Genomic DNA, 27,308 nt, shown 5'->3' with positions numbered 1-27,308 from the left:
TCAGTGACAGCCTTATCTTAAATGCACCTTTTCTGAAATTATTTAACTGCTATCCTCTTACATATGAATCAAACAGAACAATTTATTGATCTATAAAGTTCAGAAATGTATTTGGGTAAGCTTTATATACATATTTAAACTTTCTTTTATATATGTGCTTTTTCTTTTAGTAAGCAATGGAGTAAACAGCATTCTCCTTTGGATGGGTTATACTACATGTGAACTGCCTGTTACTCCTTCTGCAAGAATAAGAAAAGCCCTTTGCTTTTATTTGTTAAATATCAGCTTGATAGCAAAAAGCTTCTGAATGGCTCATGCTCACAGCAGACCAGCAGTTGGATGGGATCAGCACTTCTCCTGCTAAAATATCTGAAGTTAAGGATTTGGAAAAGAGGTTTTTGCAGAGATGACCCATTTACAAGCTGGACTTAGTCCAGAGACTATAGAGAAAGCCCGCCTGGAACTGAATGAAAACCCGGACATTTTGCATCAGGATATCCAGCAGGTCAGGGACATGATCATCACGAGACCTGACATTGGGTTTTTACGTACAGATGATGCCTTCATCCTGAGATTTCTCCGAGCCAGAAAGTTTCACCAAACTGAGGCCTTCAGACTGTTGGCTCAGTACTTCCAGTACCGCCAATTAAATCTGGATATGTTCAAGAACTTCAAAGCTGATGATCCAGGAATCAAACGGGCTCTGACAGATGGGTTCCCGGGAGTGCTGGAAAATCGTGACCACTGTGGCAGGAAGATTCTTCTGCTTTTTGCAGCCAACTGGGATCAGAGTAGGTAAATGTAGATAGTGTCCTTATCTTTTTATATATACTCACACTCAACTTGTAATGGAATATTTGTGAACATACTTGAAGCAGCAAGGTCATTTTCAGTAAAATATTTTGTAACCATGAATCCATTTCACTAAAACTTTCATATGAACTGATCACCTTTCGTTCTTCAGATGTACCACCATTGAGAGATAAAGGTATACCTTTATCTGACAGTGTGTCAGATAAGTAGCTCGTGTTTTTTTCCATAAATATTTCCATTTTTTAGCCAGATAGTGTCTGTTTTCTATAAATACATTAATGCCTATTATATAATTGCTTCAGTAATATCATAGATTAGCCGAGCAAGTTGACAGAAAGCAAATGTCTCAAAACATATGGAGGTTCTCGTAGCTCTTCTGGTGCAGAAGGGACTGACCATATTTATTCTGTCTCCAGACTTCTTAACATATAATTTTTTTTTTTGTTTTAACCACTTCAGGAATTACAACTTGTGTTATGAGATTTCCACAAACTGCATTGTAATTTCTACATGATCTGGTTAGTGTATGTTTGTTAGTCTGACAAATGGGAGATTCATGCAAAGCGTATTTTCTGTTCAGGTCATTTTTTTACAGAATAGTATGAACAAAGATATCTCCCAGCCACTATTATAAAATGATGCCCTTAAATGTTAATGTGATTAGTCAGCTTTCACTACCTATTTGAAGTGATAGAGAGAAAAGGGGCTAGTCCAGAAATATCATGTTCTCATTGTCCTCTTCATCAGAAGTCATTCCATTCCTTTTCCCTGCCTTCACAGTGAGATGGAGAAATGTAATCAGCTGTAGGATTGCCATGTGTTCTGCTGATTTTTGATAAAAATTAGGCTAAAGAACAAAATTCAGATTCAGATTTTGAGTATCATAACTTCTGATGAGTTCCTGGTAGGATTTCGTCTTGGCACAGTCTAAAGTTGTCCATGAACGTGTTGCATCCTTAGAAGTCAATAGATTGGAGCTTTGAATTTATGTTATAGAAATTATTAGAGAACAATACACTTATGCCTGCAATTTCTCATGTCAGTTGTTTTCTGGGAAAACCTTTCATCTCCCTGTGAAAAAAGAGTTCAGAAGTGTTTCTAGTTTTCCTTACAGATCTGGTAAATAAATGCACAGGAAAAGTTACAGAAATGTAAGTTTGCATATACAAAAGTGTTTGGTAAAAACCAGACTTGAAGACAGTGATAAAAGTCCTACTGACTACATAGGGGCTACCAGTTTACCTTCTGCCTTTCTGAACTGTGAGCTTGCCTTTCCTCCAACCACAAAACCCTTTCTTTAGCAACTGGCCTGGAAAGAAAGATGAATGAATAGGAATCTTGAATTAATAGAAAATATCAGCTTTAGAGCACAGAAGCTCTGTAGCTCTGTTGGTTGCATTAAAGGATTTATGTATTATATGGAGCCAGCTTTGGGTTTCTGATACGTCAACAAAATGAATCCTTGCGATTAACCTCATGCATCAAGTCCTGCTCTGGAAAGCTGAGAGTGCTGCAGTCTAAGGATCTCGCACTGAAATTTTGACAGAACATCATTCCTGTCAGGTTTTGCCTCAAACTTTTTGCAAGTCTTTTAATATAGAACCATGTATATGTGTATATGTGTGTGTACAAAACCCAAAGGATCCTGCATGCAAGATACCTTGTTTCCGAAAATGTAATTTTAGTCTTCAAGGAAGAGAGGCTGAGGCCCATAGGATAAGATATACTTTCCTAAGTCTCTTTGATGAAATTAAAAATTTTACCTCTCTTCAGCCACTGAAGCCTAACACCTCTATGGATTCAAATGACAAGAAGTGTAATTTCTGTGGGCTTTTGTAGCACTGCAAGTGCTGCAGGGATTTGGGAAAGGATTTAGGCTGTAAGTAAATAGAGGGATGACCTCGTCCTTTTTTCCCTGTTAAGCAGAGGGGAAGCGGGTTATTGACAAGAAGAAATATATATTCATATATATTTCACAAAAAAATCCAAGCAAACAAGCATTGTGTATATCTTACAAACTTGGGCAACCTTTCTATAGACATGTCTTCAGCGATGGCAAGATGTTTACAAGCTAACATTTCAGCTGAATGCTAATGTAATGTAATCAATTCACGTGATGTTGTGATGCTGATATGCAAGAGTAACAGCTCAGCCTTCAACATGCCAGTCCTAACTTTAATCTCATTTGCAGCTGGCTGTATTTTCTCTTTTTTTAATCATAATGACAAGGAGTAATTAATAAAGAAATAATAATTTATAAAGGTTCATTTAACATCAGCATAGCTATAATCCATAAACTGATTTTGAGTCCAGACATTCTTACCATTTATACTGCTGAGGGTATGGTGGCTGTATGGATCACATACCAAGGAGGCAGAAGCAGCCTTATAACTTTCTGGTCTTACAAATCTATCGATTATAAAAAGGAAATGCCATTACTTGTTTAATGTGACTGCTTGGACAAATCAGATTCAAGACGTTTTTAAGGGATTCCCTGTATCAAAGATAAAACTTCTATGTGAGCTTTTATAACATTTGTAATTTTAACTTCAGGAATGTAACTGATCGCTCCAACATCTCTAGAAAACCAGGTTTTAACTTCCAGTCTCAATGTTTCCAGCTTCAGCTTCCAGCTGCTGGATTATGTTAGTTTAAAGGGACCACAAAAGTATGACAGCTTCCCATGATTGTACTTTTGTGTCCTGACCACGTCATCTTCTAACCTACTTTTGAATTCACTGGGGATGCAGTACTGTAGGGTAGGTTACTGTCAGGCAGCAAGAAGATAGTACATCAGCTACTCTACAGAAGTGGTTCTTGTATTCCCTTTTAACCATGGTGAAGGTAAAACAGGTAACTCCCTTTTTCTTGAGGGCAAAACAACCTTGTGCTATCCACAAGGTAAGAACATACTTGTGGGCAGCCAGCACAGTGAAGATAATGTTCTGCAAAGTACTGCACTAACTTAATATCTTGCAATATATTTATGTTGCCAAATCTTAGTTTGAACTTTACTCCCAGAATTAGGAAGATTTTCCAGGTTGCTAATACTCTTCATCATTCTTTTCTGGACCTTTCTTACCATTGTAGTGTTGTTGCTACTGTGCAGACGGATGAACTGAATACAAAATTTCACTAATAAACCATCATGTGGTTAACACCATATCTTCTGCTCAGTAGCGCTCTCCTTTCAGATGTAAGATTGCCACTGTTTTCTTAGCTACTCTATCACATTTTGAGCACATGTTCAGCTCAAATCTGCATCTGCTTCCAAGTCACTGTTTCCTAAAATACAAATACCACTGGTAAATGTGTCATACATTCTCATCCATAATGTGGGCACAGTCTAGCATGTGATTGACACCCTACTGCAGAGCTAAAACTGTCCTTCTCATCAACTATCATTGCATGGGTTTTGTGGCATCTGCAAAGTTCACTGGCAAAAATTTTATTTCTGCTTCCACATCATTGAAAAAGATGGTGATTATTTTTTTGCCCAAAATCTCCTCGATGACTATGAAAAAAATACAAAGAATGATAATTCTTGTCTCCATCTCACTAGCTGAGAGCTATTGTGGTGCCAGGTTTTCATTCATTTAGCATGTGCTGCATTGGTTTGATTTTGCTCTATTTGTTAGAGAGGTTTCTTAGAGATGATGTCATCACTTTCTCTCTAGGTCTGAGAGAAATACAGTATTTTTTGGATCTGTTAGCTAATGTTAATCACATATGATACAGAACAGAAAATTTCAGAGGTATTGAATAAATGAAAATGAGCAGATGGATAGAAAAAAAAGAGATCAGATTAGTTCCACACTAAGGGAGAGGAAAAATGTTGAGCTATATTACTGTACACTAGAGAATCCACACAGAGAAGGGCCATCGTTTGCTTTGCTCAGAGCTCAGTCCTCAGAGGTGCAAAATAATCTAACTACAAGGCGTGAACTCACCCCAAACCCACAAAAGCTTCGCCTATACCACTGGTTACAGAGCACCTTATTTTTAAATGGAAATCATGGAGTAATAAAGACAGTAAAGATGTCAGACTGATCTTGTCAGGAATCTTTTTGATGAAATAATTTGCATCATAAAAAATCCCTGTTTGTAAAATAAATACATGCATACATACAAATGTAAAATTTTGATGAGACCTGAACCACTATTTCACATAAACACAAATGTGCCATGTTCTGGATCACGAATACTCTTTCTTACACTTCCTCATTTCATCAGTCTCACTAAATCTAAGCCCTCATTCCTCTGCTATACCTCTAGTGAAACTGAGGCTTTTAAAGAAGTCAGGAAAGAGTGCCTTTTGGGCTGTTGGATTGAGGAAAGCCTTCACTAACTGCCACAGCTGTTCCTAGGTCTGCTACTGCCTTCTAATATCTCCTGCTTGTACACCTGGGAGATGGGGGGGTTTGGATGAACAAGTAATTCAGCAGAAGGTGTTCATTAATCTTCCAAGTAAAGATATTTCCTTCAAGGTTGTTCAGCTGGACTAAAATCTATTTCTGTGTAGAGAGCCAGCAGAAAGGCTATCTCCAACCATGACACATGGGTTGCGTACTGATCCTGTGAACAGGGTCTTGGAGTAGGGAGACAGAAGGTTGCCCATTGTTTTTTGCAGCAAAATAGTAAATAATTTCTGTCTTCACCTCTGGACTGTTGTGTCTTAGAAGCTGTCATGTAACTCCAAAAATTCTGTAAGTCAGTCAGATGGAAAAAACTGCTGCTTTGTCGACAACATACATTCCCAAGTCAGCTGCTAGCGATAAACTCTCTTTTATTAACCAAGGAGCTTCAAATGTCAGATATTTACCATTCTGTAGGAAAGTGTATTGAGATAAGCTAAAGGGCAGGGAAATACTCTGTCATAATGGTAAACTGACAGCATTAAGTATTTTAAAATATCGTGATAGAAAATATTATGTCCTTGATGAGAATGCTCCTAGTGGTGTAATTACAAGGAAATTATGATCAGCAGATCCTGTTGGTATAAATGAATATGTCACAAGTGCTGATTATTCCAATATATTGCAAGGGTAATCTCAGATGCTTAATAGAATATGAAGGAATAAACATCTGTTGAGACTGATTTATAGTCACGGCAAACTGTGGCAATAACTCAGCCTCATAGCTGTTTATTATGAGAGATTACAGCTGAAATACAGCCAGCCCTAATGCCGGAATGATTTTTACACAGCCAGTCTTTGGGTTTGCTTAGGAGGTAATGCTTTTGTGTTGGGAGATGCTTACAGTAATGCAGAGTGAGGTTGTGGTTCAAGTGTTGCATTGACCAATAAATAGCCTAGAAGAACACTGTATTAAAAATAATACATATTGTGTTATTACATTACCGAGCTAGTCTGGAATGGTAGCAGAGGAAGGAAGTGTAGCATAGGCAGAATACTCATTTTGAGGAGCAACAAAAATGAGCTCTGTCTTGAAATGTTTTAATTTGCTTGGAGGCAACAACTTAATTCAGTTAGTACCATTTATTACGGAAGCTACCTTTGGGAAGGCAGTTGTAGTCCATATGAATGACAGAAGGATGACATACACAAATGACACTCCTGGATAAGGCTGAGAAGGGAATCAAAGAAGAAAGAGAAAATGTCTGAAAAAGAGAAAGAAAAACAACAGCTGGGAAAGTTATGAAGCATATGTTGAAGAACAAGACAAGCCTGACTGCAAGGAAAAAAAAATCAATGGAGGAGATGTAGGGCAATCAAAAACATATTGAGAGGGAAAAGAAGGTGAGTGGATGGTGTCAGGTGGAGGCTGACTGAAGAGCTGTGAAGGACAGTGCCAGAAGGTGAGGCAAATGATTGCTGGAGCTGGCCTGCGGGATAACAAAGGGAAAGGAAGGGCAAACTGGAAAGTGGCTCCCTGCCACCTCCCTCCTATGGAGAAAAGAAACCCAATCCAACCCTCAAGCTTTATAAAACAGAGAGAAGGACAGTAGAAATAAGAAAAATACACACATGCAAACACACATACACAACAAACACATACAGGCACATGCACACACCCCTCCTCCCTTCCAGACTGTCTCAAAAGACAGAGATTTTGTGTGAGGGTTTATATCTGGGTAGCAAAAAAGAGAGACTGCGTACAGTTGTGATAACGCTTGTCCCCCATCCCTAGAAAATGACCCATACTCCTACATGGGCCATGTACGTCATCCTCGCAGCTGGATGTTCTGCAAAAGAACATTATAACTGAGCTGTATCAACAGAATCGTACAAAGCCAAACAATACGACATCCCGCTTGGCTCTTTGTCCCTTTGGCCCTTGGGAACAGCTGGTAGCCATGAATGAATGCTCTTACAAATAGGAGTTTTGTGAGGTGGGGTTTCATAGGAAAAGATTAGAATATTTTTTTGTTGGAGCTTTTCTTAAATCAAATTTTCTAAATATCTGATATTCTGATCAGTTTCTAATTTGCCAACATAATTAAAAGGAGCTAAGGCAAATTCATGCATTGCAGCAGGAACAAACTGCAAAGAGTCAGGGGAGGAAAAACCGTAATTCTCTGACTATTTGATAGGCTACATGCAACAGAAGTGTCACAAAAGAGTGGAGATATTGAGCTGGAATCCTTAAACACATTCGAAATTTTAAAATTCTAGTAATTTCTCGATATATTATTTCCCCAGGCCATGATATATTTTATACTCTCTCCCCTGAACTCTAAGCCTCTGTAACAATCGCACTTTACGTAAACATGGTTGCTTTTTTTCACCGCACCCGGTAGGTGCTGAGCATCCTCCACTTCCAGCACCCTCAAAGCAGCACGAGGGATGCTTGGGAACTGCTGCTGTTAGCAGGCTGGATGATCTCAGAGCAGTTACAGGGGACAGCATGAATTCGGTCAAGGTGTGCATGGTGTGGAGGGTGCTGAGCTTCATGAAACGGCTGAACAGCACGTTGGGGTAAATTCTACCCTGCCACCACAGCCACCTTGCTTCAGGGTGCTTGTCTACCTTGGCGAGGCTGGAGGATGAGGGAGACATCAGCACCTGTGGTTGCACGGATGAGAGTGCCCCGACCATGTGTATCTGGAATGGTCTTGATAATATGAGGAAGGAAGTGGTAGAAGCACCACAGGCACCTAAAAATTTAACGGACCAGACAGAGGGAAAGGATGGAGGAGTAAAGACATTCCAATAAAGTAGCCTAAAAATTGAGTTGTTAAAGCTCTTCTGTACAAGGTATTTTGCCTCTTTTGACATGGGTAACCCAATAAAACAGGTGGAGCATCATAATTAATATGCCGTGACTGAAGACTTGATTCCTAAAGGAAAGAAATTGGAATCACTCCTTGAGGAAAAGCAAGTTTTTGTCTTAAATTCCGATTGCACTCTCACAGGTTTTATTTTTAATAAGTGCAGAGACCACAGGGGCAGTAAAAAGCAACTATCCCTTGCTCCCAGAGCATGATAATCTCAGCTCTGGAAACTTCCTGGAGGGTCCATTTGTAGCAAGGGCCAAAGGGCAAAGACAGCCAGTTAACCTCCTGCTGGAACTACTTCTTTTGAAACTGCCTGTTTTCTGCTCATGCTGAGCAAATTTGCGTCAGCAAAGATTCATTTTTAAGGGAAAGGTAATATGCAAATATCTTAATTGGTTCTTTTTCTTTATAGAAAGATGGTATCATCTTTCCACTTCTGCATTGCAGGCACACAGTGGATGGCATGTGTCTGTGTGTTCATTGACACATGCGGTGCCAGTTATCTTTCATGTATGCAGTATAAATCACAGCACCAAGTAATGTTATGATGTTATATAGTCAATAAAAATTAATTTTTAAAAAAATTATTTATATAATAGCCCATAATATACCTTTAGAAGACCAAAATACAGGATTTGATTGAAACTGTAAGATTCTGATCTATTGTTTTATACAGACAAAATTAATCCTAAATAATCCTATTTATTTGAAATGTTTTTCTTTGAATTTAACATAAATTAGATTTTATAAAATAGGAATTCAAGATGCAATGAAAAATAACTCCTTGATGTCCATTCAAGGTGACAAGTGAAATTCAATAGTGACAAGTGAAAGGACTACCATATTTCTGAAGATCCTACGTAAGAAGAAATACTTGCTTTTCAGAGGCAAATTAGTATGTTTTCTATTTTAAACTTGCCAGCCTGCTGTGTATCAAACCTCTCGTTAGGGACCTGCTGCTCACCACTGTTACAACAAGGATTTGGGGCCAGAAGAACTTTTGGTCTGATCCAGTAGAACCACTCTTATATGTGCTTTACTAGACATGTACTCTCATGTACTTTATAAGATATGCAGCTGACAGTCGGAACAAATAAAGCAGGAAGCTGAAGAATTTTTTTAACCTTTTTAAACCAATATAGTTTTCTTCATCATTGACTTCTAGCTACAAGCCATACCCATGCCTTCCTTGCTCTTTCCCATAGATAGTCCTGTGCTCTCTTCCACAAAGCCATAATTTCAGCTCCTCTGGTCTTACACCCTGTGAGCAGAGGAACTGAATTCCATACATTCAGATATGACTGAAGTAATAAAGGTGAAAAAAAGAGTGAACAAGCACAAGGCCACTGCTACGGTGTGACCAGGAACATGTGCTCCCCTTTTTTCCTCCCTTTCACAGCAAATCCAAGAGATGTCAGTCATGTATATTAAATATGCATAGATCAATCTACAGAGTATATGTGGTCCCTGTACCCCTTCGGAGAGCTAGGGTATGTTTTAGCACACAGAATTGCTTTTGTATAGGTATTTCTGACCAGGGAAATCCACACCAGAATGCCATAACCTTGTCTAAGGCTTCTCCATCCTCTCTTATTATTTTGGACCTGTGATCCTCTAAGCTGTTCTCACTTTGTGGGGTTTTTGAGTAAGAATGCATTGACTTGTTTTCTCAGGGATAATGCTACCTGTCTGTTCTGTAAGTACAAAAGGAGAAATGTGATTTATATTGAAAAAGAAAGAGATTGCTGAAAAATCCTGCTTCCAAATGCACTGCAATATTCATTTGAAAATTGTGATAAAAAAGGAGGAGAAATACACTCTGACCCGGGGAGGCACAGTAGGAAATCTTTCCACTTCTTAGGTTCTCATTTACATGTAAGCCACTTTTACCTGGCTACTGCAATTTCAATTCAGTTTCACTCTGATAAAGCCTTTAATTCTGTTTGAATAAAAGAGCTTTGCAAGTCTGGGGAAAATGGCAGTTTGTGTATGCCGTAGCTGCCAATGAATGCCTTTCCTTTTTCCAGCATCTTATTATTCCCTGCTAAAATCTATACACAAGTACTTGCACATTCACTTTCTTTCAGACAACATTTTATATGATTCATTTCAAAGTAATTCATGATGATTTGGGGGTTTACTTCAAAAAGAGGCATATCAGATGTAGACTCCATGTTAAAAGCCAAGGAGCCTTCTGAGGCACCACATCTGCCATTACGGGTTTAGTCCTGGCTGACATGTTCGTCTCTACTGAGATTTTCTCACCTCTTGGTTTGTTAAAGAAGATATTAATGGTTAATTAATGGAGAAAATACTGTCTGGACACAAAAAGATTTGGGGGTAAAGGGTGGACTACAAATGGAATGATACAGTAAGGGGATGCCATTGAGGAACCAGTGCCTCTGAGCTGTATACAGGAATGTTGTCTGCTGGACACCAGCAGTTATCCACCTTTACTCACCTCAGCTGACCTGTAACCTAAGTCCTAGCATGAGAGGCAAATCTGAGCTAAGTCAAGAAAAGAAAAGTAAAACAAGGAGTAGAAAATATGACAAAGTAATGAAAGTTGAGGACAATAAGAGATGGGGTAGGAATCTTCTTCTATATATGTTTACCTTAATAAAAGGTTGTTGTTATACATTCCCCATTTCCTTGGAGATGGGAATACAGAATAAAAGCAAATTAAGTAATCTTGGGAAGAATTAGATTTCTGAAAATTAGAAAACGTTTTGCAATGATTAAGCTGGTTCAGGACCTGAACAGGTAACTGAGGCACTCTGTGGACTCCTCATAACTGGATTTTTTACTGAAGAAGTCATAGACAAATTAGGAGTACTTATGATGATGCAGTATAGGACATGTATGAGATGCTGCCAAGTCACTTCCCTATCCCTTATTTCTAGGATTAATTTAGCTTTGTCAAAAGCCCCTGAAAAGGATAAACTCAGAAGGTACTTTAATCTGTCTTGCAATTTAAGAACATTATATCAGTAAGCTCTAGTGTCTAGAAGTACAACAGTCTATCTGGTATATAAGCTGTGCTGTGTTAAAACAACTTTCTTGTCTGGGAATTCTGAATACATGTTGAGTGTTTTATGTCTCAATTATATTTGAAAATGGGCCATTCTGATATTTTGTGGTGTTCCAGTGTAATTGTTTCCTATGCTGGAGCTGTGTCTCCCGCTTACTGTGTGCTAAGGTGCATAATGGTCAGAAAACTCCAGCTGTCTCCAGGGTCTATTGCAGCCTTCTTACAGGATGAACCTGTCTGAAATCACTAAATAATGCAGGTGTTCTAACTTTGTGTAAAGGCTGCTATCTACCTATGATATGAAAAACTGCAGAATCTTTAGGTAGGTAGCCCATCTGGAAATAGTCCTCCAAGAGGGGCTTTCTGACATGACCCCAACACAAGAAGTTCTAAGAATTAAGGAAAGCATTGGTGAGCAAGTATTCTGTCAGGAGGAGTATGCAGATGCAGTGAGTGAGAATGGTGCATTCCTGTCTCATTGGACATACTGGGTTTTTCCAGTTGGGAGGGAGTTTCTGAAGTATGGAGTGTGGCTGTTACACAAAACATCGCAGTGCAGCCGTAGTGTTGGCTATGTGTTCACAGAAGGAATGTTCCAGTCAACATAGGAGCCACATGGCTTGTCCTCTTGGCTGCTGTCAAGGAGAACAACACACGGAAGGCCTTCAGAGCTCTTGCTGGCCTTGCTAATCAGCAGCCATGTCGTTACATCAAAAGAAACTTAATTAGTGTAAAGCCATCTTACCTCTGAACTACGTTGGTGTATGGTTTTGGCAGAGCTGAGTGTCTAGTCTACAGGATGTTAAATGCTTTTCTTGAATACTACTGGACCTACTAAGCCAGAAATACTCACTTAGTAGAGTAGTTTTGAACTTTGAGGAGTTTACTGTACTATCTCATTCAACTGCACCAGAGTCAGGGAAAGACAGTGAATAGCAAAGGTTATATTAACATATAATGCAGGGAGGTAACCTACAGGCAATTGTCAAATGTAATAAAATGCCAGCAGTTATATCCACAGAATTTAAATGCATCTGGGTCCTAACACACTAGGATGAAAAAATAAAGCAAGCTTAACCCCTACCCTAGAACGTTTGCAATCTAAGTGGACACGAGAAAAGAAGCATTGAATACCTTCCCTAAATGAAGAAGAGTGTGTCAAGGGCTGGGAGTTCCCTGGGAGCTGAGCGTGGCAGTGATCCCTGGGAACATCAGAGCAGGGTTTGGTAGCCTGTCTCATCAAACCCCAGCCAGAAGCAGGGCAGCCCTGGGCCTGATGGAGGGTCTTACAGGGATTGAACATAGTCAGACAATAAATTGATGACACAGGGAAGAAATAACTCAATGTTTCCTACTTGTCACATCACTGCCTTGAAGACAAAGTCTTCTTTGATGCTGCTTCCTGAAAAATATAGAAGGAAACCTGAACTGTCCCCAACTCTGACCCACAGAGAGACTTCATTTCTGGCCCAGCTCTTATACTACAGTGGACAAGACCAACGCCTTTGTCTACTTTTTTCTCCCCTGAAGAAGCTCCACATTTCCCGAAGACATGGTGGAAAATAAAGCTCTTGGCTGCCACCTGAGCCTGGCCTAGGTTATGGCTAACTATAAATGCCTACAAATGCAAATTCAACTTAAAAAAATTGTTATTTTATTATCCTGAAATATACAGAGAGATGAGAATTGTTGTTAGCTAATGGTATATTGGGAAAACAATAATTTGCGAGGCTGGTGGTGCCAATAAGGAGGGCACACAAGCCATGGACAAGACTAATTTCTGCGTGTGGTGAATTGCTGCAGTATGAGCCTCACAGGATAACAGAAAACAAAGTAAAGGAAAAAAATGGAAATAGCTATGCTGGAAGAAGTGCCTAGCATCACAAAGCAGATGCGATTTATAGCTCAACACCTCGATTAACTGTGTCCTCTGAGGAGAGGCTCTGGTTGGGACCAGGAGAGTGGCAGAGTGCAGGGGTGAAATGCTGCGGCCAGGCAAAGGGAAGATAGATGTTCATCAATGTCCTGCTCACACAAGGTCCCACTGTACCAGAGCTGTAGTCCTCTGTCATGCAGTTTCCTACTTCTGGAACGAAAAATGGCCTAATTCATGTCTACTCTCATGTTGTGGTGCCCTTAACAAAACTAGTGCACATGACTAGGTCAGAGCAGGTGAACTAGAAGTCTGTTTTCTGACTTTCATGGAACTATGAGAAGATTGCATGGCTGAAGTCAGGGAACCTCCTTATCTAATTCTTTCAAAACCATATAGGGTTCATGCATTTCCAAAAACCAGGAAAACAAAGAAAAGTTTTTTTCACAACATCTGATTCAGCAATGCATATACTTGCATTCATGCAAGCAACCCCAACAAATTCAGCTATGGATACAAAATGCAGCAATGAGACTATTCATATCCTTTACATTAGACTTTTGCTTAAGTACCTTATGGCTTAATATATTTGTTGTGCAGAAATGAAACTGGTGCATTTACTTGACTGTTAAGCACTGTTGATTAATGCTAAAATTGCAAAATATTAACCAAAGCTAGGTCAACTGAATGCAAGGGAATGGAAACATGAAGATTTCTGGCAGATCAGGGTAAAAAACCACACAGAGATGCTGGAAGCACTCTGGTTTTTATGTACTTTTGTGAAGTGAAACTAACTGCAACATATTGGGATTCATTTTGCAAAGACTTGATCACTTGTAGTTTTTCTCTGATATTGCCATAAGGCCTTTTTAGTAACATTTTTGTGAAGTCAAAGCATTGGCTGTAACAAAGAGAAGTATGTACTACAATTGCTTTTAAGCAAATGAATTCTGCTGTTATAACAAAAGTGTCATAAGACTGTGCTTAGATATATGGGAATGAACTCTCCCTGCCTGATTTTCCCTTTTAAATACACTGTAAACTGTGAGGCAATAACAGAAAAAAAAGGACACCCAATGTAGTATTAACAAACCTTACACTTTTAACAAACCACCCCATGACACCAAATTGCAGCTCTTACATACTAAATCTTCCAAAGGCCATATCTTCCCTGCTATGGTGCAAGCATCTCCAATGCCACCTCCTTAAAAGGCTTTGCTACTTTTTTGCTACTGGAATCATTTAGGTTGGAAAAGACCTTCAAGAGCATTCAGTCCAAACCTAACACTGTCAAGCTCACCACTAAATCATGTCCCTAAGCACAAGGGGAATAAATCTGTTAAAAAATCCAAACAGCATGGAAAAAATGAGAATACCTTACTTTCTGAACATTGAACCATTTTCTCAAGGAAAATTGTGACTTTCTGTTTTCATAAAGCTTTTTTTATAGGAAGGAATAGATGAAAAAATCAGGTGTTTCTTTGTAAACAAGCTTGTACCAAACTGCATGCAACTGTTTTCCAGAAAACAAGAGGAAGTAGAGAACAAGGGATGATTTATTTGTTCAAGACTTCCACGTTTACCTCTAATACTGAAGTTTTCCTTCTGGGATTTTTCTCAAGGCCATGTAACTAAACTTGCTGTGGCAATGTCTGCTGATCTTTTTTCTGCCTTGTTTTTGCTGACTTTTGACAAAACAGAGCCTTTCTGCTGTTCGTACCTTCCTTGAAGTGATCAATTCTGCTTATGTTTAGAGTAAAGATCCTGGTTGTTCCAGTTAACTGATTCCAGAGCTGCCTCCTACAAGTACCAGTGTGAGGTTTGGCAGGACGTCATTGTGCATTGATTTCAAAAGCACAAAAATTTTGGCTGTCTGCTGTTTTCTGTAATTAATTGTTACATATGTTTCTCCATGAGCAATTATTTTTAATGGAATGAATAGTGTAGAGTAGTGACTTCAATTAACCATATTTCTTCAGTAATTCTCTGTATTGACTATGTGAGAATTCTTATTAGAGGTGTGAAAAAATTTTAATTAATTATATTATCTTCACAATAAAAAGCAACACAAACAGAAATAGATGCGTATAAAACATTACCTCATTAATGTGCAGTTTCCAATTGTTTAAGAAACCGAAAACACAGGCCTTTCCTCCAGAAACAGCAAACCTTGAAACAGCAGTTGCTAGAAGGCAGAGACTAAACATTCAGACATATAAATATACTCTGCATTAAAGAGGTTAGAGTGATTTAGGGGATTGCTGATAAATTGTGTAATAAGAAATTAAGGAAACTTTTCTTTCAGAATTCCTAACATTGCAATACATATGGAATTCTACTTTCAAATGAACTGAATTTTAATAGCTTATAAACACTTAAATTGTTTTCCACTGGCAATTCCTGAGAAAATTAGATAGTTTGCCAAATAATAATCTGACATTACTATTGCAAGGCAAGGAACACGCTGCACCTGCAACACTAATCTGTACTCTACTGGGAATTGGCATGTACCAAAAAATTGTACTGGCTTCAAGAGAATAGAGGATAACAGGCTGGGCTTCCTTTCGCCATTATCATGTATTCAATACAAGGCTCCAAAATCCTATTTCTGCTTTCTTTGGGATCTCAAACTGTTACTGCACACCACTGTTATCAATATGTGACACATCCATCCTGTCCCATCCAGGAAAAAGCCTTCATGCTGCTATATCATGGAATTAGTAATCTTGGTTAAAAGGCAGAGTATACTGCAGAAATTTAAGGTTTAAGCTTTCAAATCCTGATAATGAAATACAAGTAAAGCATTGATTAAATGCTTCAGGTAGATTGCCCATTCTTTTCTATTTTTTAAAATAGGGAAACTATGTACCAACCCACTGCATTCACAGAAAGTGAAGTACTCAAAAATTATAAAATACTGGTCTTAGAGTTTTAAAATATGTTTAATTTTCCCCTTTGTGATTATAGTATATGAAATCACACTTAAAAATGGATTATAGCCTATTTTGTGCACCGATCCTGCACAGGAGACATTTTGAGAACAACCGTAATGCTGTCAGTTTTTTATTTTCAATTTGCAACCTGCATTTTAATATTTTTCTTCCATAATTACTTCATCTGTTTTGAGACAACCGGTCTAAACACTAATATTTCTAAATTAGCTGGGCCACTCCCATTAATTTGTTCAAGCTGCTGCTTTGGAAAAATTTCCACTTGGCTTTTTGTATTGCAGGGAGTCCTTCTAGGCTCACCTTTTTTCCCTTTGTCTTGCAATTCTCTCAGAAAACCATATTTTACAACTTCACGGCCAAAAAACCCCAAACCAACCCTTCCAAAGGACTATTTTGTCAAACCCCGCCACGTGTGTCCCAGGAAACCTCACTTCCTCACTTGCAAAGCATCAGGTTGTTGTACCCGTCTCTGGATCTGAACATTTTTTGTTCCTCTTACCCGACTTACTCTGCATAAGTGGTAGTAAAATCCACAGAAAAAAAGATATTTATCTTCCTTTAGGCAGACCTCTTTTGCTCCATTACTGTCATCCATACAAAAATACACCTAGTGAAAGGCTGGCAATGATACGTGGTACAGAGCTGATGATACTTGATTTCTGTACTCAGTAATTCCCCTTCAAGAGGAGCAATCGCCTCACTCAACTGCAGTCATTACAGAAGCAGTTGTCGTTCATATTGCCTATAGAATTACATTCAGCACCAGTTCCTAAGGTTTCTCCTACAATGTGGCATGATTCAGACTGATGGTATCTTTCATAACTTTTTTCGTGGGTTTTTTTTGTTGTTGTTGTTGTTTTTTGTTGTTTTTTGTTTTTTTGTTTCGGTAGTTATAAAACTAATTTGGTTATCAATCTTTTGTTGATTGACATATTGGGGAGTCATGTGTCCATGGAATCCAGATCTCCCAAAGCAGCTTCGTGTCAGCTGCTTTCCACATGGGGGTCTGATACCCAATGAAGTCTGAGGCAAATCTGGAAAACATGAGTAAGAAGACATATCTTTTTCTAATTCCATCGGTAACATTTGACCAGACTCCTCATTGTTGGTTAAACAGCATCATGTTTTTTCTCATTAAGGATTCTATAAAGTCTGGAGTCTTCTACAGATACCTCTTATTTACAATTCAGTGGATTTCGGGGGCGGGGGGGAAGTCTGCTCTCTTAGGGGGAATGGTTGTTGCTATTAACTCCTTCACTTTCTTCAGCGGTGTTGCGTAAAAGATGGTCCACTTGTGGACCAAAAGTGGCTTGAATTCTTGAGCTTCATGGCACTGCTTATCCTTTTCAGTGTAACTCTGCAAAGCAGTTTCTGTGGCTGACAGCATCATGATCCCATACACTTTTAACAGGCTCATCTATTTCATAAATCTACACAGATTCATTTTTTTCTGGTCCTTCTCCCCTGCTCAGCTGAATCACTATAGCAAATTTTCTTGGTCATTGTTTCTGAAGAGATCTGCAGTTAATTTTTCCTAAGCTCTGTCTTATGTATCTTTATAGCATCTGTTTTGAGTTCCCCAATGATCATTTCTACGTCAATAATATCAAGTTCCTCCATCTTGTCAGCTATATCAAAGTTGCCTATTGTTCCAGGGGGAAACCTCTTTGATATATAATGCTTGACACATCTTTTCATTTGCTTATAATAAATTATTAGAGTATTTTCATGTTTGGCTTTTATTGGCCCTGAAGGACTCCAACTGAAATAATTTATAAACTCTTTTTGTGATTGACATCATTTCTGTACATCTTTTTAACATCTGCCACTTTCACTGCCCAGATTTAAGTACCGGAATAAGCACAAGTATGTTAATTTAACAGCCATTTTAGTTGTTTTCTAAGATGTACTAAGATGTACTTGCATTTCTTTTTTTGCCACTTCTTCTGCTCATGCTTTGATAACCTCCTACCCAATATCTCTGGAAAGATTCAGCTTTGATTATTTGCCTTTGGTGATGACATCCCACACAGCTTCATCAGTCTGTTCTCGCTGTTCTAGAAAAACCCTAATGTGTTCACCACCAGACAGCCATAGGAACTGCCGAGCATCTCCAAGTTTTTTAATAGCATCATCATTTTTATATCATCCTCTATATTATGATAGTTAAAATGCCATTTTTACTGGAGAGAGGTTGTAAGACTGATGTTTCTGATTTTTTCTTTTAAATTATTTCTTTGTTTTCATTGGTGGCGTTGCTGCTCACTGCCCATACCTGCTCTCCTTTTCTCTTTCATTCCTCCTAAAAGGAGGAATAAAACATGGTCTCTCTGTTTCTCCATTATACCATCTGGTGATACCAAAACTACTTTATAAATCTTTATCTGGAGTTGCAAACAAAGGGGCAATTAGATAATTATGTTAGAATTATCTCAGGTAAAATATGTAAGTATACCATTTAGTTAGCTAATCAAAAATCTCCCTGTGAAGTTTGTATTAAAGTCTTTTCAGAAAAGTTATTAAATATACAGGTGAATTCTTGCCTTGTGCATAAAAGTGGCTCTGATACTTCAGACAAAGAGTAGGATTTTTAAGTGGCAAAATTACGTTATAACACCCAGCGGTAGTATTGTTTTGGCAGACATAGGTGAGGTAAGTGGTAATGTGACAAAAAGTAAATGGAAACTTGTGTAGGTTAGTGAAGGTTAGCAATTGTGGAAAACTCTAGAATGACCTAGAAAAGCAGCATTCATTATGCAAAGAAGTCTAAGTGAGGTGCAAGAACGTGTTGGATTTTAATATGTGGCCACATCTTGTATGCAGATGCTTTATCCTCTCTTAACTCTCTGCAGTTTCTTCTAGGTTTCCAATTACTTTTAACCTTATAAGAAAAACATCAGGTCATTATGGACAGCACAATTAAGAAGTGTGCTTATTGTGCAGTGGTGGTCAGAAAAGTTAATTAGATGTTAGGCTGTGTTAAGAGTGAGACAGAGAATAAATGGGAAAAGATAACATATTCTTTTATATATGCTGACATTCCAAACTCACCTTGAATACTGAATTCACTGTACATTGTATTATCTCAAAAAAAAGCGTATGTAAAAAATACAGCTGTCCAAAGAAAAGAGCAATGAAAGGAATTCATTAGTGTTATGAACAAGTGAGGTAATTGCACTAGAAGGGAGCAAAAAGTCCAGGGCTATTTCAAATGGAAAGTTGTTGAAGATGCAGTAGAGATACAGCTAGAGGAGCTATAATGGAATCATACAGAGAAAACGTGATAGCAAGGAGACCGAATCGGTAAAGCCTTTTGTACCTTCTTCTAACAACAGAAGAAAAGAGCTGTATAATTGCTTTCTGTGATTAAACAGTAGCTTCATAACATTCAAAAGAAAATCCTTTCCCTTTCTGTAATGAAAAATTAACTTGTGGAACGCAATGATGCAAGAAATTGAGCAAATAGCTTAGTGTGGTGCAAGGATGGATTGCAGTGCCCAGAAGGAATAAGAAAAGGCTATGCAATCACACAGAATAAAATAAAACAACAGACATCATCCATCCTAATGCTGCTAACCATAAGCCATTCATGTGCCAGCATTCGTTTTGTTCATTACTACTACAGCTCTGCTTTGAGGGAACAGTATCACAACATCGGTAAGATCACGATAGGAGATTATAAACTACCTCTGAAACAGTACCCTGAGCTGCGACCATCAATCTATTCCCACAAGTCATCTCCTGAATTTTTAACAGTGGAGACCACTAACCTGAAACCGCTATGGACTCCCTGACTGTGCTCATGCTGGAATGCCTGTCTTCCCAGTCCTCCTCACAAGGGACATTGCATTTGGGACTGTCCAGGCAAATTACTCCAGTGGCTCTTGTAGTATTGATTTATTGATGGCATTTAGGGGTTGTAGCGTAGGACTTTAAATAATTTCCACGGTATCATAATACACTGCCTGTGATTGTGAATTATTCCTTCTGAACAGAGAAATTTGCACAGCGTGCAAGCATGACATTGCTCTGGGTACTAAAAAGACAAGAAAATCACCAGCGCGTAGCTCAGAAATACTGCCTCCAGAAGGAATAAAACCAATCCACAGCCAGAGGAACAGTCCTATTGCTCCTGAGATTCAATTCTGAACTTTCCTGTCAGCAGCAGGCTGCAAAGCAGAGCTGCACACTGCTCCTGAGAGGCTTCATCCTGCACGGTGCTGAGTGCTCTGCCTGGAGCCCAGATAAGCCATTAGCCCTACGGCGGGGCTGCCCTACTGCACCCAAGTGGACTCCTTATGAGCAGTCACCAAGCTTGGGCTGTGATGGGTTGCAGCCCGTTGCCTGCTCCATTTGGGATCAAGATTCTGGAGAGCTCAGGTACGGATTTTTTGAGCTCTCAGGAGTGTAACAATTTTATCTTGGGCTGATTCCCTGCGAGATGGTGTAACAGGTCCCAGGGCTGAGGCAAAGGGAAGAGCAGATGTCACCTCCCCACTCCCCAGTGTAGATCTCTTTGGTGGAAGCTGGTCCCACCAGGGGTCTAAAGGGCCCCACCACCTGCATTCTCCCTCCAATTTCAGCCAAATTGCACACAAGAAAGGGTCTTTGCGCAGTCACATTAACATCAGGGACAAAGTATTCATTTGATAAGGGTGCCCACAATATGAATGAGCGTATGTAGGAGGAGATTCATAACACTGGCTTGAATGCGGAGCGTGTAATTCAGGGGCTGTTGGTTGCTATGGAGTTCAACTGAAGTGGAAAGTGACAGCAGAAAACCTCATAATACGTGTATACAGAAGAACCTCAAGCAGAAACATAACATGGGGAATATTTTTATATCTTTAAGAAAGCCACTGAGAGGCAATATTTGCATGACAAAAGAATAAACCGATGTAGTTTTTTTCTGCAGGCTGGTACATTTCCCCTTCACTGACAATGGCAGAGGCTTCCAGCTCACTCCAAGCAGGAATTCAAAGCCAGCCAGATATCTGTGGGTGACTGGCCTCCATTCAGTTATAAGCTAAGCAATGGATTTCTGACTATTAAATGCAGTTCAGGTCTCAGCTTAGTCTACTCTATTTTTTTGTATCCAGTGAACTGTTGGACTAACCATTTCCAAAGAAAAAAATCAGTACACTTATCTATCCAGTCTGTTATCCTGGCTGTGAAGTTAGTTTGGAATTTTATTTATAGACTCACACAGATGCTGTGGGGAAAATCTTGCTATCTTTTCATTACAAAATGCCTGTCTGAAGCTGACATACTGGAACAGCCTAAGATAGCTACACTGGATGTGACAGAAGAATAATTTGGAGCTATGACATTAACTTGATGCAGCCTGTGTTTTACTTAGTAGGAGTTTTATCTGCATATATTCTGGTCCTACAGAGAAATAAAAAAAATCTGTAACAACTTCGGCATGGCAAAGAAAGAGTTGGTACCCCACAAAATAAGAAAAAATCTCAGATGGTTGTTTAAGAATTTCTCCAGTTTGTATGCTGGTGAATTATTCATATTTTTTGCAGCTAATGAGTTTCAATGGCTTTGAATAGTTCTATGAAGAAAGTTAGCCACGGCTGGTCAAAATACGTGTTGTGAACCTTTGCTGTGAATGCAACCCATTTTCTCTGTGGATCGTAGACAAGCTTTGCTAATTTCTGTGCACATATGCGCTATTCAGATCTCAGACAGATGAGACAAACAAGACCTTTTCAGCACATGAGTCAGCTGTGAGCTCCTCCGTTCGACTGTTCATCTTCCCTGGTGCAGGATTAGTCAAGTGAGTCACCATGTTTATTTATGATTCTTCATTTTGCAGTTGTTCTTCCTGGTTATTTTTCAGCCAAGGGCGGCCCTGCAATGTGCAGCGTTCATATGACGGGCCTTTCTTCACCAAAAGGTCATAAAATGTGAAGATCAGGTCTTCCAGTGGTTAGACTGGCTGTTACTTCCCTCTGATGCCAGAGAGGCTACTCATGATCATGAGTTTGAATCAAGACATGAATCCCCAAGGGCTGTATGTCAGTAATTTCAAGTGCTTTTTTTCAGCAGAGGTGAGTCTTAAATTTCTAAAATAAATAAATACATGCATGGAAAAAAACCCAGATGTTTTCTAAGAACACATTATCGGAAGTTGGGTCTTTCTTATAAATACTTCATGAACAGAAAGGAGAATTTAATCTGCTGAACTAAATGACTTTGTATGATTTAGGGTCAAAACCCAGTGCTGACAATTCCAAGGGCTTTTCCATGAACACTGCACATTGTGGGAGCAATTCAGAATGCTCCTTCCTTGGTTCTCCTTCCTCCACCAGTGTTGATCTGCTTGTTGTTCACGTCTCCCTTTCTAAGCCTTTCCTTACAGTTTCTTCAGCTTCAATTAGCTCTAATAATTTGAGGCAACCTAAGCACGTTTTTCTGGTCCTTCTTCTTTCCGCTTCTTCTTCTGCACATTACTCCCAGTGGGAATCTTCCTTGCAGGGAAGCTAAGTGTGCATGTCCGCTAGAAGCTAAGTGTGCATGTCCGTTCTCCCTTGGTGATCTACTGTGTGGGGAGGGAACAAAGTGAGATGTGGTCTCTTACCCAATTTGTATCTATGCCATGTTTGCAGCTTGCTAAATGTTATTCAGCCTTGGACATAGCTTTTTTGTGAGGTGTACTATACTGTCTTCTCTTCTTAAGTGTTCAAACAGACTCAATGAAACCAGTTTTATATTGCTCAGTCTTTCATTAGCTAATGTTAAATATGGTGGTGTTGCAAGTTCACTTCATTATTACTTTTAAAAGGTGATAAATTCATTGATTTGGTATGCTGAGCCATTTTTTTAAAAAGTGAAGAAATCCATTTTATCTTCATTTGCATTTAACTAAGCCACCTTTTGAGTATTACAGGAGAAAGGCTCACCCTGCATGCTAACTTAGGGATGTTAAGCTGAATTGTCCGCAGCTGCCAAGATAAGGACACTGGCCCAAACTTTGTTAGCCTGCTGTCTTGTGGGACAGTCAGGATTTTCAGTGACAGTTTGTTTTTACTTACTCACAGACAATCTTAATGGCTTCAGCTGCCAGTACTTCTGTATGTTCATACTTTTAACCTTCTGAATATTCCAACTGATTTCACCAGCATACCTAACACAGAACCTGTGCTTAACTGTTCAGAGACAGTAATGTCAAAAGCCTTTACTGATGCTACCTTCTCCGAAATGTATCACTTTCTTGCAGCATGTCTTATTTGACCCCTTATTTTCCAACAGTCTCTTAGATTTATCATCCATGTATCTCTTCAAAATGACTGGTGGCAGAGACATGCAAATAGATCATTTAATTTTCCTGCAATGTCTTTATCCCCTTTAATTGTTCCCATTGCACCCTGGTACTCCACTGAGCCTTTTGATTCTCTCACAGCCTGCTTATGCCTCTTATAATTAAGTAATTTCTTCTTATTTATTTTCATGTTATGCCTTTGGCTAATCTCTCCACCAAATCCCTCAGCTAAACCATCTTAATTTTTGTTTTACATTATTGTTCCTTACCACTAGCTTCTCTTGGGCTAACTTCCCATTTTCCAAAGGATATTTGAAGAGCCTCTTTCGCAGTACCTTTCCATTCACCCAAGGCAGATAGGCACTCTCCCTCTCTCCTCCTTTTTGTCTTCCTGGGGCTTGTGCAAATCTTTTGTAACTCATTAGTGGCTCACTTCAGTAGGCTCCACGATGAACCTTTACAGCACCTTACAGATTTCCCTTTGTGTAATAGTAATTTATTTCACTTTCTGTTTGTGCGAGAGGGTTAAACTGGTGGGGAAGGGCGTTGGAGGAGGGAAGGGAATATTAAGCAAAGGAACAAAAGAGATGGACTAATAGAAAGTGGTCCTATGTTCATGCATAGAAAATGATTTGGATGCAAATCAGCCACACAGCTGAATGATTTGTCTCAAAGCCTGAAGATTAGGCAGCAGAGGGCTTCAGCCTCAAGTGGCACTCTCTCTGATTTCTATCCAGACCCTGCGTTCACAAAACAGCCTGACTGCAAACAGCCGACCTGGAGGACTTGTGTGCTGCTTTCATGCCTCCTTGCACTCATCTGAAAAAGTCTTTGTGTTCACTCTGAGCTATTTCCTACACCATGTCTTAAAACTGCAAATATGTAGAGGCGGGGAGCGACCTGGGCAGGGGACAGCTAGATCAGTTACACACCAGGAAAACTGGGTGCCATATCTCCCAGGCAACTAATTTCTACTGAAAGTACAGGGAAATAGAGGTGAGAAATTGCTTGATAAACTGGTAATTTATGTAGACACCTAAACAAAGATTGAAATTCCTAAGGATAGAGTCTGAGAGGAAGATTTTGCTCAAACAAAATATTTCATTGTGCTTTAGAGTTTAAGTGTATTATAGAAGGTGCCTTGTATACACTGTTTCCATACAGCCCTACTGAAATCATTACACAGCCTTTAAAAGCATCAGAGGTAACAGGATCATGGATATGAGTTTGCGTCTTCTATTAAGAAACTTTTTCCCCAAAATAAAGGATGAAACCTTTTCTGATCACAATGCGGCCCTATTTTCACACCTTCAGTAATTGCAAGTTTTCAGTTTATTTTAAGATTTGCAAACGTGGGGTTAAATCAAGCTCTGGATTAGTCCATCTTCCCCCATCTAGCCAGAAAGACCATCGATGAATGATGATATCATTCTGTGTTGACGCCAACAAGAGAGTGAAGGTTGACATGTGCGTGAGGACTACTGGAGACACTGCACACCCCTGAGACCTTCCATGGGGCAGTGGGTAGTATATTCATATCAGTTTTTTGAAATAAATTTACACTGACAATGAACGTCCATTGCCAATCCAAACGTATCCCTTCACCTTACATCGCTAAGGGAAGTACCCCTTCAGTTTGTCTGTTTTGCACAGCTTCCCCACGATTTGAAAAGGTCAGGGTTGTCCTGTTACTGCAAATGAGGGAGGGGTGGTCTGGTACCCAGCAGCAACAAAGTTAAATATCTTTAAGCTCTATGTATTGCAAGTTGCCTCAGCAATTATACTTCAGAGAAGCTTCTAATTTAGGCAAAGAGGCACAGTTCAGAAACAGCTTTTTCAGAGGACCGTGTATTTAGAGATGGAATGTACATTTCCACTCGAAACCTGCTGAGAGAAAAGAGAAAGAATAAGAAAACACTTCACCATTTACTTCTAACAGAAATTTATCATGTGTTGCTGCCTTTCAGAGGTACAGGTCTTGACTGTAGAGAAGTTTGTTTCGACTGCACATAGGTTTTTTCTCAGGCAGAATTTGAAACAACGCTCTTGTAGGCTTAGATGACTTGTTTTAATTAAAAGAAAACAGCAGAAAAGGATTAAATTAAAATCTCCATGTGAGAACACGGAGTCAGCAGTCCTTGTAATAGACTTCAGGGCTCATCAAAATTTGAGAATTATGCAGAGGTAAAGCAGACTGCAATAGCAGTATGTTACAATATCATTTTACAGAAGGTTAAGCTGTACTTTCTGAAGATTTCCTTGCCTGTTTCTTTCTAAGAGAATCCGTTGTTTGTAAATCATCTTAATGGGAAGGACAGGTGATGAGAGGGCCTGATTCAGCCTACTCAGGTGTAAATATGGAATAACCCATTAAAGTGTCCAACTCTTGCTTTTGTAAAATGAATGAGATGGAAGTAGAGAGTGGCCCAGGCTTCTCAATACAGACTTTCACATTAAAGAAAACATTTCAACATTTTCTTCTCTGTCACTTGCTATCATCTCCTTCAGGGCCTCCAAGGTTTCTAATTATTCTCCCAGAGCTGAGGGAAGCCTTGCAGCCAGCCTACTGGTAGCTGTTAACTAATAAAAAGCTCCCATTTCCAGTGGATGCAGCTATTTTCCATGTCCTGTTTGGTTCACAGAAATAAAGCAACAGCCAACCTTTATTGTGCAAAGCCTTGGATCATTCCCTCCACTCAAGCAGGAAGCCAGGGAGCCTAGTTGTAAACCTACCATGTATATTAATAGCGTTCTGATTTATTTCCTTTTCTGATTTTCCTCTTTATAACAGAAAGAAAAGAAAGGAAAAAACCCCACACAAAACAACTGGTAAAGTATATCCAAAGGAACAGGGATTTAAACTGATAGCCCAAATCCGTTTCATTTCACTACAGAAAAATAATTTCCCAAAGTAGCTTAGCTAAAATCTATTGTAAGGAATACCAGAAGAATCAAAAAGATTTAATTCAGGGTTTATTTTATCCACCAGTGAGCAGGATTTATCACATGAAGCAGAGGAATGTGAGTTTTGGAGCAGGAGCACTTTAGTGACACCCCTGAAACAACTCTCTTTTCAGAAGAATTCTACCAGAATAAATCCCCGTCCCTTGCTCATGCCCCATCCACAGCAAAGCTGAGTATCTTGAGGTTTGAAGATAACTGCACCCATTGATTTTTTTTTTTTTTCCTGCTTTGGCTTTAGGAACTCCTTCATCGATATCCTTCGGGCTATCCTACTATCATTGGAAGTTCTCATCGAAGATCAGGAGCTTCAGATAAATGGCTTTATTCTAATTATAGATTGGAGCAACTTCTCCTTCAAGCAAGCCTCCAAGCTTACACCATCTATCCTCAAACTGGCCATTGAAGGGTTACAGGTAGGTTGAGGGTAATACATGTACCTGCAACTTCTATTGCTGCAGCCAGTGATTTTTGCCTCATCAGGCACTGGGCAGGGTGAAGGGTGGTGGGAGAAAATAATCCAGAATGCTTTAGTGTCCTACCCACTCGCAGCACAGATTGATTTTCAGATGTTTCGTTTTGACTGTCTTTCGCTTTTTTCAGCTGTTAATCAGTGTAACCAATGTGTGTGTTACTTACTGCAGCATTAAGAAAGACAGTGAGAGATTTGAGGTTTAATCCATCAGAGCATTCAGGGGGATTAAATTCAGCAGCATCTGCCTTCTGGAGTGCGCAGTCCACGTGCAGGCACATCTGTATGCAGAGGGAGGGTGGCAGGAGAAGAGGGCAACTCCTTCAGCAGATGGAAACGTGCTGTCGTGTTCACGCACGTGCATTTGAGTCGGAGGGAAATGAGGAAGAGGGTGGACAGGCTCCCTGTCATGCCCTCATTCTGACTGCCTTAATTTGTCACACAGGACCCTGTTACATTATGGTTCAGACTGTTCAGGGGCTGCACATCCGCGTGGTGCTTGCAGATAAATAGGAGCAAGCTAAAACAGTGTGCTGTTAGGGAGTTAGGTGGAAAGCAAGGACAAAGTGGCTGGGGCCTGATGAGGCAACCCAAGGATGAGGATAGTTTGTGGTGCTCAAAGAGGACTTCAGCCCTCCCACTAGAGTCTGAGCCCATCTCTGCTGTTAGACCTGTTGCGTTAAGAGGCAGAGCAATTTGG

General features: G+C 39.5%; 1 protein-coding gene across 1 annotated transcript; it reads left to right on the top strand.

The window, feature by feature from the left end:
• Positions 1-406: 406 nt before the first annotated feature.
• CLVS1 (clavesin 1) lies at positions 407-26,552 on the top strand (the record flags this gene model as incomplete). Its single annotated transcript, XM_010295791.1, has 2 exons — positions 407-795; positions 26,378-26,552. Coding segments are annotated over exons 1-2 (564 nt in total), but the record flags the coding sequence as incomplete, so codon positions are not given.
• Between the last annotated feature and the right edge of the window lie 756 nt (positions 26,553-27,308).

This window comes from Phaethon lepturus, unplaced genomic scaffold, assembly GCF_000687285.1.
Source record: "Phaethon lepturus isolate BGI_N335 unplaced genomic scaffold, ASM68728v1 scaffold9651, whole genome shotgun sequence".
In the NCBI taxonomy this organism is placed as follows: Eukaryota; Metazoa; Chordata; class Aves; order Phaethontiformes; family Phaethontidae; genus Phaethon; species Phaethon lepturus.
The sequence above is the reverse complement of the archived record's forward strand: the minus strand, read 5'-3'. Positions and strand labels throughout refer to the sequence as shown.